At 38.9% G+C, this 12,855-nt stretch overlaps 1 protein-coding gene across 4 annotated transcripts in view; it reads right to left on the bottom strand.

The window, feature by feature from the left end:
• The window catches only part of CHRNA5 (cholinergic receptor nicotinic alpha 5 subunit), a 52,577-nt gene that overhangs the window by 4,055 nt on the left and 35,667 nt on the right, over positions 1–12,855 (bottom strand). Inside the window, exons 3-6 of one of the 4 annotated variants that reach the window (XM_037833304.1) lie at positions 4,834–4,878; positions 3,439–3,548; positions 1,554–1,847; positions 1,225–1,336 (exon numbers count right to left, since the gene is read on the bottom strand). In XM_037833304.1, the coding sequence (XP_037689232.1) occupies positions 1,333–1,336; positions 1,554–1,847; positions 3,439–3,548; positions 4,834–4,878 (453 nt within the window). In that variant the 3' untranslated portion in view covers positions 1,225–1,332. Of the gene's footprint in view, positions 1–1,018; positions 1,848–3,438; positions 3,873–4,190; positions 4,702–4,833; positions 4,879–12,855 lie in introns of those variants that run through there. The other 3 variants (XM_037833303.1, XM_037833305.1, XM_037833306.1) reach the window with 3 other exon arrangements.

The following is a 12,855-nucleotide window of genomic DNA, read 5'->3' as shown; positions in this document are numbered from 1 at the left end:
ATAGTATACACAAAATTTAATTACACCGTCACCAATTAGAAACTTTTCAAATCTATAAGCATTAAAAGCTTATAAAAATATGGATCAAATGTCCCTTTGAGGGGGGACAGGGTACTGTTTTACCATATTCACTCTAAAAAAAGATTTAGAAACTAGAATTATATAATTCTAATGGGAACATTCAAAGTAAATTCATTTATGAAAATGTTAGTATACGCATAGCTTTTAAAATATTACACAAAGAGAAGGGACAGTGACAAGATTGCAATTTTACATGTTTTGAAAGAAAAAGTCCAATATCACATTAATAAAATATATTCATGTTCAATTCTTGAATTTAAATTACTTAAATGAGTAAACTTAAATCACTATATTAAAATAATATTTAAATTATTAAACTCAAGTCATGGTACTCTTACTAAGCTTCTGTGAACATACTCTCATGTGTTATACATCTTACTCCTTTTAATTATTTCACTAACATTCCCTTAAAATGAATAACAAAATATTTATTCTAGAAAAATATCTTGGCTGTATTTATAAAGGCTACAATGAAGCTCATTCTTAAAAACATAAAATAACTTTTGACAAAGTATAAAGCAGTTGAGTCTGCAAATTCCCATAGAATTAAGAAACCAAGTTACTGAAGGATAAAATCAAAACAGTTTATCATTCAGAGCCAGAAAAACATATGGCAGAATAACTATTCTTTAGAATAATAGAAAGGTCAGCGTAACGCTAAAGCTTTCTTTAGTCATCCAATATGCTGAGGGGGGAAATGGAGAAGTCACATCTATATATATATATATATACTCCATTTTGCAGGTGTTTTAACTGAAACTAATACTAGTGAAGCTCTTTTACAGAATAGTGCATCAACATTTGTGGCCCTCAATCTATGCTTAATCATAAGGGTCACACTGCTTATTCTGCCAAAAGTAATCAAGGTCACCTCTGAGTTTAGAATTGAAGCCGAGAAATACTGCATCTGCATTTGTAAATCCATTATGTCACAGACCTCACGGACGTCATTCTCCTTCACGACGTGCCTTGTAATATAGCGAATAGAGTCAAGTGCAGCTTCCAGTGTGTTTCTGGGCTTTGCTCCATTAATGCTCCCAGTTTCCTCTTTCTGAGCGGAGTACCGATCTACGTGGCTTCTCATACAAAGCAGTTTTGGAAGCTTATGAAGAAATACCTTGCGAACCCAAGGGGCCATGGCATTGTGTGTCGAGGAGGAACGATGGTGAATGTTGATGGCAAAGACTGTCACCATAATTGAGAGTGTCACGAAAATCATAGTAAACACCAGGTACTCTCCAATCAGCGGTATCACCTTTGAAGATGAGGGTATGATCTCTTCAATTACCAGAAGGAAGACAGTCAAAGAGACAAGTACTGATGTGCAGAGACTAATTTTTTCGCCTTCATTTGAAGGAAGATAGAAGACAAGTACAGTTAAAAACGAGAGCCCAATACAGGGGATAATAAGGAACAAGGTGTAAAAGAGAGGCAGACGCTTAATTACAAACGAGTACGTGATATGTGCATACCAGCAACAGCCAGCGGTCCTGTTTCCTTTACTTCCTGTTGCACTCAAGATTTCCCACTCTCCATTATCAAAAAAATCTCTCTTGTCTACATGTTGGTCCTCTAAAATTATATCAACCTGTGATCCATCGTAAGTCCAAGAACCAAATTTCATAGAACAGTTTTGAAGATCAAATGGGAAGAATGTGACATCGATGGTGCAGGAGCTCTTGTAGTTTGCTGGTGGGGTCCAGGTGACGGTGCCATCGTACTTGACAACCACTTTTGTCCTGGCCCCTTCGAAATGACCATCTGCACTGAAATGCAAACACATGCAACAGCAATGCAGAGAGAAAACAGCCCAAGCATGCATTTTAGGAGCTATATACTTAAGTCTGTAACTGATAGCATGAAATAATTTTTAAGTAATTACTGTTGAGAAGTACCTGTTACAATAGGGAACACCCACTCTAGGGACATCTTCTTTAATATCTAATGCTACTGTGAACTGAACCCTTTCTTCCACACCTACCCCAGGACTGATAAATCTCTCTCTCACAGACTCCTAGGATTTTAGTGGTTGAAAAGACCTTTTTGCTTTACACAAAAAATATAATTGGGCTATTCATGAAACAGATGTGCACAGAGCAGACCTGAATCCACCTTCCTAACCTCCCACTCCATCACAAACACTGGATGCTTTCTTCTTTGGCAGGAGGAGATGATTAACACCAAGCAGGGCATGGCCCTGAAAACTGGCAGTGCCTCTCAAGCTCTCCCACCCGGTGAAGGCTAGAAAGAAGCTGTACACAAACATAAAATTTCTTTGAAACATCATTTTTGATCTTAAAGTTCATGTGACTTTGGCATTTTACTCTACAATATACCCATGTTTTTTCAATTAGTTAGAGTAAAATGATGCTCCAAGAAGCCGCATCATGTTACTTTATAGCTTTGTTCATCTCTTACATATTGAGAAGCATGGAGGTAAAGGGTTTTAAATGATAAAAGATATTTTTGTGTAGTGTTTGCTCTGTTCCCATGCCAAATTGCCTTTTTGCAAATAAGAGCTTTAAGACAAGTACAGATTCCCAGATTTTCCCTGGAGTGGCCCAAGAATAAAATAAAACTGCTACCCAGAATTATCCTCTCCTTAAGTTAAAAAACCATCTTCAAAACATACTTAGAAAGGATTCCTATAAATATGAGTTATTAACCTAACATTCCTCATTGTGGGAAAACTGCAATACAGTGTTCAGGCAAAATTAAAAGGATGCCTATTTTGACATAAAGTTTGACCTCAACCAAGTAAAAATTGCACCAAAACAATCTGGAAGGAAGTTGGTCAATATATAGTCTAGTAAATAAGAGAGTAAGTGATCCCGGGATGTCTTGGTTTGAACCCCAACTCTACCACGTTAGCTATATCATCTTGGACAAGACATAAACTGTCCTAACCTTCTGTTACCTCATTGTAAAATAAATGTAATAACTATGTTTCTGATGAGGTCATCATGAAAATTGAATGAAATAAAGCACATGAGGCACTTAGTACATGGCCAGGCATGAAGTAATTTCATTATATGTATACACTAATAACAGTGGTTGCCTTTCAATGATGGGAAAATGGGATTGATTACAGGTGACTTTCCCCCACTTCCTTATATCTTTCTGTATTTCCCAGATGTTTTACAAATTTGGAGATCAAAGAGCACTTTTATGATCAGGAAACAAGGCAAAGATCCATAGAAACCATCTGTAGGTTTAAGAAACAAAAGAGCATAAGATCACAACTTTTGATTTTATAGCTAAATAGTTTTCAAAAGGGAGAGAAAAATTACTAGTGACTGATACTAATAAAAGTGTTTTCTTTTGAAGACATACCACTATACTGATATTATAACTTACTTATCAAACAAAACGATGTCTGGGGTCCAGAGAGAGTCTGAAGGGACACGTATAACTTTTATTCCACCATAGGCATCAGGGTTCCATCTTAACTTTACATCTATCCATTCCTTTAAAACAAAGAAACCTGCCTCAATTTCAATAAAATAGTCAGAAACAGTGGAAACTACTTTTTTGGGTCAAACCTAGACATTTTAAACACAAATCATCTCTACCCCCAATAGAGAAAACTCACCTCCATGTCTTTTTTTAATGAGCCCTAGAGCACAACCCTGTCCCCTGGTGCCAAGGCTCTAGCCAGGGTCCTCGTGAAGCCTTCAGTGGCTCTGCTCAGCACCAGAATTTTCTACCACCAACTGACCATGCACAGGAGTTGCAGCCACGTGCATCTAAGTTCCAAGTGTAAGAGAAACACTCTCTTTTCCTGGACTTGTCTGTGCAAAGAGGATTTGCATTTATCACACATTCCACATATTTAAACACCTTGTCCAACTTCCATTCAGTGACAATTCTGTGATCGTATCAAGTTTAGAGCTGCACTCCAGAGGTGCTTCATACATGGCTTTTAGAAGTGGGATTAGGGAATTGTATAAAATTAGTGACGATAAAGAACAAAGGGAAGCACTCAACAGCGGATGAGGAGATACATATATATATATATATATATATATACACATGGTGGCCAAGAAAAAAGTCCTTTATAAAAAAAGGGACTATCTGCATAAAAATAATGCATCGCATTCTTGCCCATTTGCATCTTGCTTAGACAAATAGCCAAAATACTGGAGTGGCCTATGAGGCACTGTACCATCGGCCTCCCATTGCGCCACTGACCTCATCTCCTGCTGCTTTCCCCATAGCTCACTCACCTCTGGCCACACCAGCTCGCTGCTGTCCCTCGAACACACCAAGCATCCTGCAGCCTCAGGGCCCCCACACTTGCTGGTCCCTCTGCCTCCAACACTTCCCCCGGTAGAGACACGGCTGGCTTCCTTGCCTCCTTCAAGTCTTTGCACAAACGTTTTCCTTCTCAGTGATGCATTCCCTGGCCACCCTACTTAAAAGTAAAATCCCCAGTGCTGCTGATCCCCTTTTCCACTGAATTTTCCTCCAAGCTCTCAGCTTCTGAGGTGCTATATGACTTCATTGTTGGTTGTCCTCCCACCATAATGAAGTTCCTTGAGGGCAGGGATTTTTGTCTGTTTTCTTCCTTGCTATTTCCTCAGTGTCCAGAACTGGCATGTAGCAGGCACTCAACAACTACTAATTAAATGAACAGAACAACTCATTGGCCCTCATCTTTCTGCACTCTCCCAATCCACTGGGATGACAAATTTATGTCCCTTTGGCCAAACCAGTCATCAACAAAGGATGCCCTTTGAATTTTATACGTACCTGTTTCAACCAGACATTTGTTGTCATTAACTGATTTTTCTCATCCTATAAAAAAATTAAAGTCTGATTATTTCAATTATAGAAACAATACTTTCAATAAGAATTTTTACATTTTTATACAAACACTCCTCTCCATAAATTAGTGCTTACATTCTGTTAATCTGGTTCTCTAGAAAAGTAGGATATTTTTCCAGCCTAGTTCCACATTTTTCCTTTTAATGTACTCTGTTTTTCAGATAAACTGTGCTAAAGTACACCATTGGAATTTTTAGATTTAACACTCATGTTTTCAACTAGTATATTTCACCAAATCTAAAGATACAAAATCTAAGATACAAACATAGCATTATTTTATATACTCAGCACTAAGACCTTTTTTTAAAAGAAGGCTGCCAATGAATTGTAAGCTGCCATTAATTATAAGACATCTTTATTTCAGAGGTGCTAAAATACAGAAAAGTGTGCACCTGCGAATCAGTGAGATAAGTAGTTCTGTGTTCCTGAGGGACTATAACTTGTCATTTGTCTCTGCTGAGGCACGAATCTGAATCTCTCTGTGGGGATACTATGCAAAAAAAAAAATATGGCGGTCATAGCCTTGAATACCGATTTCATAAAGTGGTTAGATCCTATTTTTCTAGAGAACCAGGGGCTTTGCTGCTTCCCACTTACACCTTCCTGCTGTCATATCTTTGATTATGCCATTCCCTCTATCTAAAATTCCACCAAATTTTCAAGGCCTAATTAAAATGTCATCTCTTCCATTAAATTTTACTGAAATATGGACCCAGCTGAAACAGTTATAGATCATCAGAATCACCCACCACAAATACTGTTTGTAGGATAACACAGTGCTAAGCACAGGGACCCACAGGAGTGTCAGGCAAGACCTACAGTTGGGGAGAGGACAGGGACATAAACAGCTCACATGACTGGACGTTATCCACTCCTTATCCCAACCACAACAGGCGGATGACCCAGGGAAAAAGAGGAGACCCAAGGGAGCCCATCCCTAGGGACACAGGCAGCTCCGTGAGGTCTCCTACATGGGAAATACAGCATTGCCAAAGGACTGCGAGAGCTATGGAGCCCTCCCTCTTAACACTGCAATTCCAAAAAGCAATTTTCCTTGATTAAAACATCGGAGCTGGAAAGCACCTAGAGATTTTATCTATTGCAGTCCTTTCATTCTTCATATATAGACCGGTGGCCTATGAGGTTCCTAAAATCACAGCACTAATTAGTGGTACAACCAATTCTAGAACTCAAAGCTCCTAAATCCAAACCCTACCTCACAGGGCCTACTATCCACCCCCAAATCATACACCATCCGGAATAACTCCTAATCCCTGTATCAGAATATGCCTATTGGGTAAAAGTTCTAAACAGAGGCATTAACCATTAGGGAAGTTCTGGTAAACATTTACTATGATGCTCTATGGAGGTGGGTCATCCTTAAGAATCTAATGAAAAGTATTAAGCTTTTCCCCCAGAAAAATGTGAAACTATGTAAAATTTGCTCTGTGGGTTAGAATCCAGCCAATACTTCGTATTTTTAACACTGACATAGAATAATCCATAAATTCACACCCTCCTCAAAGATGTAGGGGTTAGCCGTTACCTTAGAGGATACAGCCTACTGGAAAGTGACCTCAAGTATCTCCTGATCATCTCTAATGTACTCAGCACAACAGAGGATGCCACAAAAATGAAATTAAATAAGAACAAATATAGGACGACATCCAGAAGGAAAACCAAAAACCACAAACAAATGGAGAAAGGGTGTTAACTACACATAATAGAACAGAAAAGTTTTAGGGGTAAAATTTGTCAGTTTTTAACCTGATCATAAAAATAAGATCAAAATAAACCACCCAACATTGAGATTTAAAAAGAGCAAGAACACATGGAAATAAGATGGAATCTGAGAAAAGTTCAAGGAAGAGCCACAAAACATAATTACACGGGTGCAGGGGGGAAACACCTTAGAGATAAAAGGACATGAAACAGAGAACCTAAGACGGCGGCTAGGAGAGACAGAGCAAAAAAAACACCTCCATGAAAAATACTAGATAAAAGCCAGAAAGTGACCCAGAACACCAGTCCAGCAATGCATCAGCAGGACAAGTTGTGCTAAATCCATAGGGACCGTGCACTTGGTGAAACCGGGAGTCTGTGTTCTGAAATGAGTGAGTGAACCTGCTGAATGTCTGGCAGCCACACTGCGGTGTGCGGAAACCGTGGGTTGGCGTTTGGAGGCGGACTAGTTATTTTCTAAAAAAAACCCAAAAGCGGCTGCAGATACAGCAGCGAGAACCACACAGTGAAGCGCGGCGGGAACGGGCTGTGCCAATGCCTCATTATCTGGCATGGAAGATAGCCTTTCATGGACTCACTGCTAATTGTCTCGGAGCGGGAAGGGCAGAGGTGAGCCAGAAGGGGAAAAAACCACGCCCCTTGCAGCCATCTTCCCAGAGGGCTGGGAACGCTCCTGCTCGACTCCGGAGCCACAGCCCAAAGCCGCGCCAAGGGACCCAGGGTGATAGAAATGTTTCCCGCAACACCGCGCACCTGCCACAGTCTCGGGTGTGGACAGTGGCCTTTTGCGCGCCCACAGCTGGTTGTCCCGGAGTTGGGAAGGCGGAGCTATGCCAAAAGGGGGAGGTTAACATGCCCCATTCAGCCATCTTTACAGCAGGCTGGGAATGCCCCTGCACGGCCCAGTGGCCCAGGGCTTCCCTTGAGGGATGGCGTGCACTTGTGACATAGCACAGCCTTCCCCCAGCAGAGGCCCTGGAAGGGCATGGCTGGGAAGAGGGACCCACTCAGAAATCCCAGGGACTCTACGCCAATACCAAGGACTTGTGGGTCAGCGGCAGAGACAATCTGTGGCAAGACTGAAATGAAGGTTTAGACTCTTGCAACAGCCTTAAATCTCCAGGAACACCTGGGAGGTTTGATTATTAAAGCTGCCCTGCCTCCCTATCCGCTCAGACACATGCCCCACATTCAGGGCGGACAGCACCGACAACACACCCAAACTTGGTGCACCAACTGGACCCCACAAGAACCAGATCCCCACACACCACAAAGACAAAGTTGGGGAGAACTGACTTGAGGGGAATAGGTGACTCACAGACACTATCTGCTGGTTAGTTAGGGAAAGTGTACACCACCAAGCTGTAGCTCTGACAAATTAGAGATTGGGGTTTGAATAATTCTTCATATCCTAAAAGAACACTATCAAGTAAAGCAAATGCCAAGAGCCCAAAAACAGAAAATTTTAAAACATATGAAAAAACCAGATGATATGGATAACCCAAACCCAAACACCCAAATCAAAAGATCAGAAGAGACACAGTACTTAGACCAATTAATCAAAGAACTAAAGACAAACAATGAGAGCATGGCACAGGATATAAAGGACATGAATAAGAACATGGCACAGGATATAAAGGACATAAAGAAGACCCTAGAAGAACATAAAGAAGAAATTGCAAGATTAAATAAAAAAATAGAAGATCTTATGGAAATAAAAGAAACTGTTGACCAAATTAAAAAGATTCAGGATACTCATAGTACAAGACTAGAGGAAGCTGAACAACGATTCAGCAACCTCGAGAACCACAGAACAGAAAATGAAAGAATGAAAGAATGGGGAAAAAATCAAAAAAATCAAAATGGATCTCAGGGATATGATAGATAAAATTAAACATCCAAATTTAAGACTCATGGTGTCCCAGAAGGGGAAGAAAAGGGTAAAGGTCTAGGAAGAGTATTCAAAGAAATTGTTGGGGAAAACTTCCCAAACCTTCTACACAACATAAATACATAAAGCATTTTAAATGCCCAGTGAACTCCAAATAGAATAAATCCAAACAAACCCACTCCAAGACATATTCTGATCAGACTGTCAAAAAATGAGGAGAAGGAGCAAGTTCTGAAAGCAGCAAAAGAAAAGCAATTCACCACATACAAGAGAAACAACATAAGACTAAGTAGTGACTACTCAGCGGCCACCATGGAGGAAAGAAGGCAGTGGCATGACATATTTAAAATTCTGAGAGAGAAAAATTTCCAACGAAGAATACTTTACCCAGCAAAAGTCTCCTGCAAATTTGAGGGAGAGCTTAAAATTTTCACAGACAAACAAATGCTGAGAGATTTTGCCAATAAAAGTCCTACCCTACTTCAGATACTAAAGGGAGCCCTACTGACAGAGAAATAAAGAAAGGAGAGGGAGATATAGAGAAATTTAAGAGACATATATAGAACATTACATCCCAAATCACCAGGATACACATTCTTCTCTAGTAATCATGGAACCTTCTCCAGAATAGACCATAGGCTGGGACATAAAACAAGCCTCAATAAATTTAAAAAAATTGAAATTATTCAAAGCACATTCTCTGACCACAGTGGAATACAAATAGAAGTCAATAACCATTAGAGACTTAGAAAATTCACAAACCCCTGGAGGTTAAAAATGAGGGGGAGATGAAAACATTTCCGGATAATCAAAAGCTGAGGGACTTCAACACCAGTAGATCAGTCCTATAAGAAATGCTAAAGGGAATTGTGCAGGCTGAAAGGAAGGGACACTAAACAACTGACTGAAACCACATGAAGAAATAAAGATTTCCAATAAAGATCACATGGTAAATATAAATACCAATACTACTTTATTTTTAATTTGTAACTCCACTATTTACTTCCTACAGGATCTAAAATACATAAAGTGTAATGATAAATCAGTGGTTTTGGACTCAATGTAAAATATGTAATTTTTGACAAGAACTACATAAAGGTGGGGGAATGGAGGAGTATAGGAACATAATTCATGTGTCGTATTGAAGTTAAGTTGGTATCAAAGAAAACAAGATTGTTATAGACTCAAGATGTTAAATTTAAGCCCCACAGTAAATGCAAAGAAAGTATCAGAGAATATGATCATAGACATGAAAAGTAGAGTATGGATTTCGAGAACTGGGGGAATGGGCAATGGGGAGTTAATGAGAAATGAGTGTAGGGTTTCTGATCGGGGTGAAGGGAAATTTCTAGTAATGGATGGTGAGAAGGTGATGGCACTGCAACATTGTAAATGTGATTAATCCCACTAAACGGAATGCTTGGGAGGGGCTGGAATGGGAAGATTTATGCTATATATATGTTACCACAATTGAAAAAAAAAGACAGTCTAAATAGATAATGACAATTAAATGCCACAGACAATCCTGGACAACATCTAAGAATAGAGGAGAAAAGGCTCAAAAGGACAAAATTGGGACATAAGGAAAAAAATGAAATATAGAATGTAAGCTTTATATCAATGTTAAATTTCTTGACTGTCTTAACTACACTTAATGTGATTACATAAATGAATATTCTTGTTCATAGGAAATGTATATGTGAATTATATTATTTGTTCAATGATGTGTGCAACTTGCTCTCTTATGTTCAGAAGACAGAGCAGTAGATGATGGATGATAGATAGGGAGGGAGGGAGGGAGAGAGGGAAAGAAAGAAATGGTAAAGTGACAAAATATTAAAGTTGGTAGATTGGGGTATCGGTGGAGGGGGGTTGGGGTATGCTGGAGTTCTGTGTCTGGGATTTGTATTATTTTAGCAGTGGTTCCCGTAAGTTTGAATTTATTTCAAAAAAAAAAAGTAAATGAATAATTGGAAGGGATCGGGGGGGGTATGGGATATTTTGTGTGTTTTTTCTACTTTTGCTTTTATTCTTATTTTTTGTGTGTGGTAATGAAAATGTTCAAAAATTGTGGTGATGAATGCACAACTATATAATGGTACTGTGAACAACTGATTGTACACTGTGGATGATGGTATGATATGTGAATATATCTCAATAAAACTGAATTAAAAAAAAAAAAAAGACATGAAACAGCTGAGAAGCAATTCTGTGAATATTCTATTCTCAACCTCCAGCCCTGAGCCCTGATCTTTGAGGCCAGTCACTACACTTTCTAGGCTCTTCTCCCAAGAAGCAGCACTTTCTGCTTGGCTACCCTTCCTCCTACCATTTTCTAGGACTGTTTCTCAAGGACTTGGCTCCTGCTTTCTCTGCACCTACTTTAGAAACTCTTCAATCTGAATATCCAGAATAGGCAAATTCACAAGACAGAAAGTAGATGCGCGGTTACGAGGGGCTTGGAGGAGGGGGAATGTAGGGTCTGCTTAATGGGTACAGAGTTTCTGTTTGGGGTAATGGAAAGTTTTAGTAATAGACAGTAGTAATGGTTGCACAAGACTGAGAATGTAATTAATGCCACTTAAAAATGGTTAAAATGACAATTTTTAAGTTATATATATTTTAACACAATAAAATTTAAACCAAAGCAAAACTCATTAATCCAAAGTTTTTGACAATAACCCCCAGGCCAGCAATTCGAAATTGACATCCTTAGCCTCATCTCTCACCTCCAAGCCAAGCTTGACTTTTCAAGCGCCCTAGTGAATATTTTCCTTTGAAAGTACCACAATCCCCTCAAATCACAATTAAATCATCATTTCTTCCACCCCTTCCCCATAACTAATTATATCTGACCCGGCTCACACCACCCTCTGCACTTTCACATGGTCCCATTATGCTGGAAAGATTCCAGGGTCTGACAAATCAATTTGGCCCTGAAGGAAAAACGGCTTGTGCCTAGAAGGAAACTCTCCAGTCCAAGAAATGGCAGAAGCAGAGGACAGAGGCTGCAGGGATCGCCCCTCCACACCCCACCATGCAGCACATTCATCTTTTGATCTACACTGGTCGAGAAAAAGGCCCAGTATCACATACATACTTATGATTATATCGGTCCTTCTGATTTTGGTATTCTTCCTCTCTGCCACGTCAAACCCTACAATTCCTACAGGCCAGCTCAAGTGCCACCTCCTCCATCCTGCCTTCTTTCATGATTTCAGTCACTGAAACCTGAATTCCGATATTTATGACAATTTAGTGCTGCAGTGCTCTGTAATTACTCCATTTATGTGCTAGAAGCCCCAACTAGAGAGAAAGGCCTTTGAGGGAAAGCCCCACTTACCTTTCTTCCTACTCTCCTATTTTTGTTTATATTTAAAATCTCCATATTGCCCAGCAAAGTGCTGAGCACACAGTCTATATATATATTGACATTTCTGGAAGCAGTTCAGGGGCTTTGATTCGCTAACTGCTTTCCTTAAGGAAAGAGAAATTCAGACATTTGTGTACAAATATATTCATATCTGTCATTTATCATAGAAAAAATTGGGAACAAGCTTCTGCCAACAATAGGAGAATGTTTAAATAAATTATAAATGGAATAGTATGTAACCATTAAAAATTATATTTAAAAATTATGTATAGTATAGGAAAACGTTCAAATCAAAATTACATCTAAAATATTCCAATTTTGTGACATACACTCAAAAAAAACTGACAAGAAATACAACAGAGTGTTAACACTGATAATCTTTAGGTGGTAGAATTATAGTAGAATTTTATTTTCCTATATTTATTTGTCTGCATTTTCTAAATTCTCTATAAAAATCATACATTGTTTCTCTAACCAGAAAATAAAGGCACACCTATCAATGTTATTTTGAAATATGTATACAAATACTTCTTGACTATTCTGGGAACACAGCAGGAAAATAATTTTTGATCGACACAATCAGAACAAGAAGAAACTAGTTTAAAAATCAGCATGAACTTTTCGGCTTAAACGGAAAGGATCTCTTGACAATAAGAATGAGTTATCAAGGGAACTTTTCCCATTGGTGAATGTCATACGGAAAAACCTCTAAAATGTTTCAAGTGTGATTCTGAGACAAGGTATCAGAAACTTTTTGGTCCTAAGACTCCATGACTACTCTTTGACTTTCTCCTTTTAAAACTACAATTAAAGTCAGAAAATTTAACACACTTAAGGAAAACTTCAATATAAAGTGTTTGCTTTCATATCTTCTAAAAGTTTTTAAAATAGACCTATCCTAATTAACAAATGAGATGAAACAGTTTTCTAAACCACATAG

The sequence above is a fragment of the Choloepus didactylus genome, chromosome 4 (genome assembly GCF_015220235.1).
Source record: "Choloepus didactylus isolate mChoDid1 chromosome 4, mChoDid1.pri, whole genome shotgun sequence".
NCBI classification, from domain to species: Eukaryota; Metazoa; Chordata; class Mammalia; order Pilosa; family Megalonychidae; genus Choloepus; species Choloepus didactylus.
Note: the sequence above shows the minus strand (reverse complement) of the source record. Positions and strands in the feature narration are given on the sequence as shown.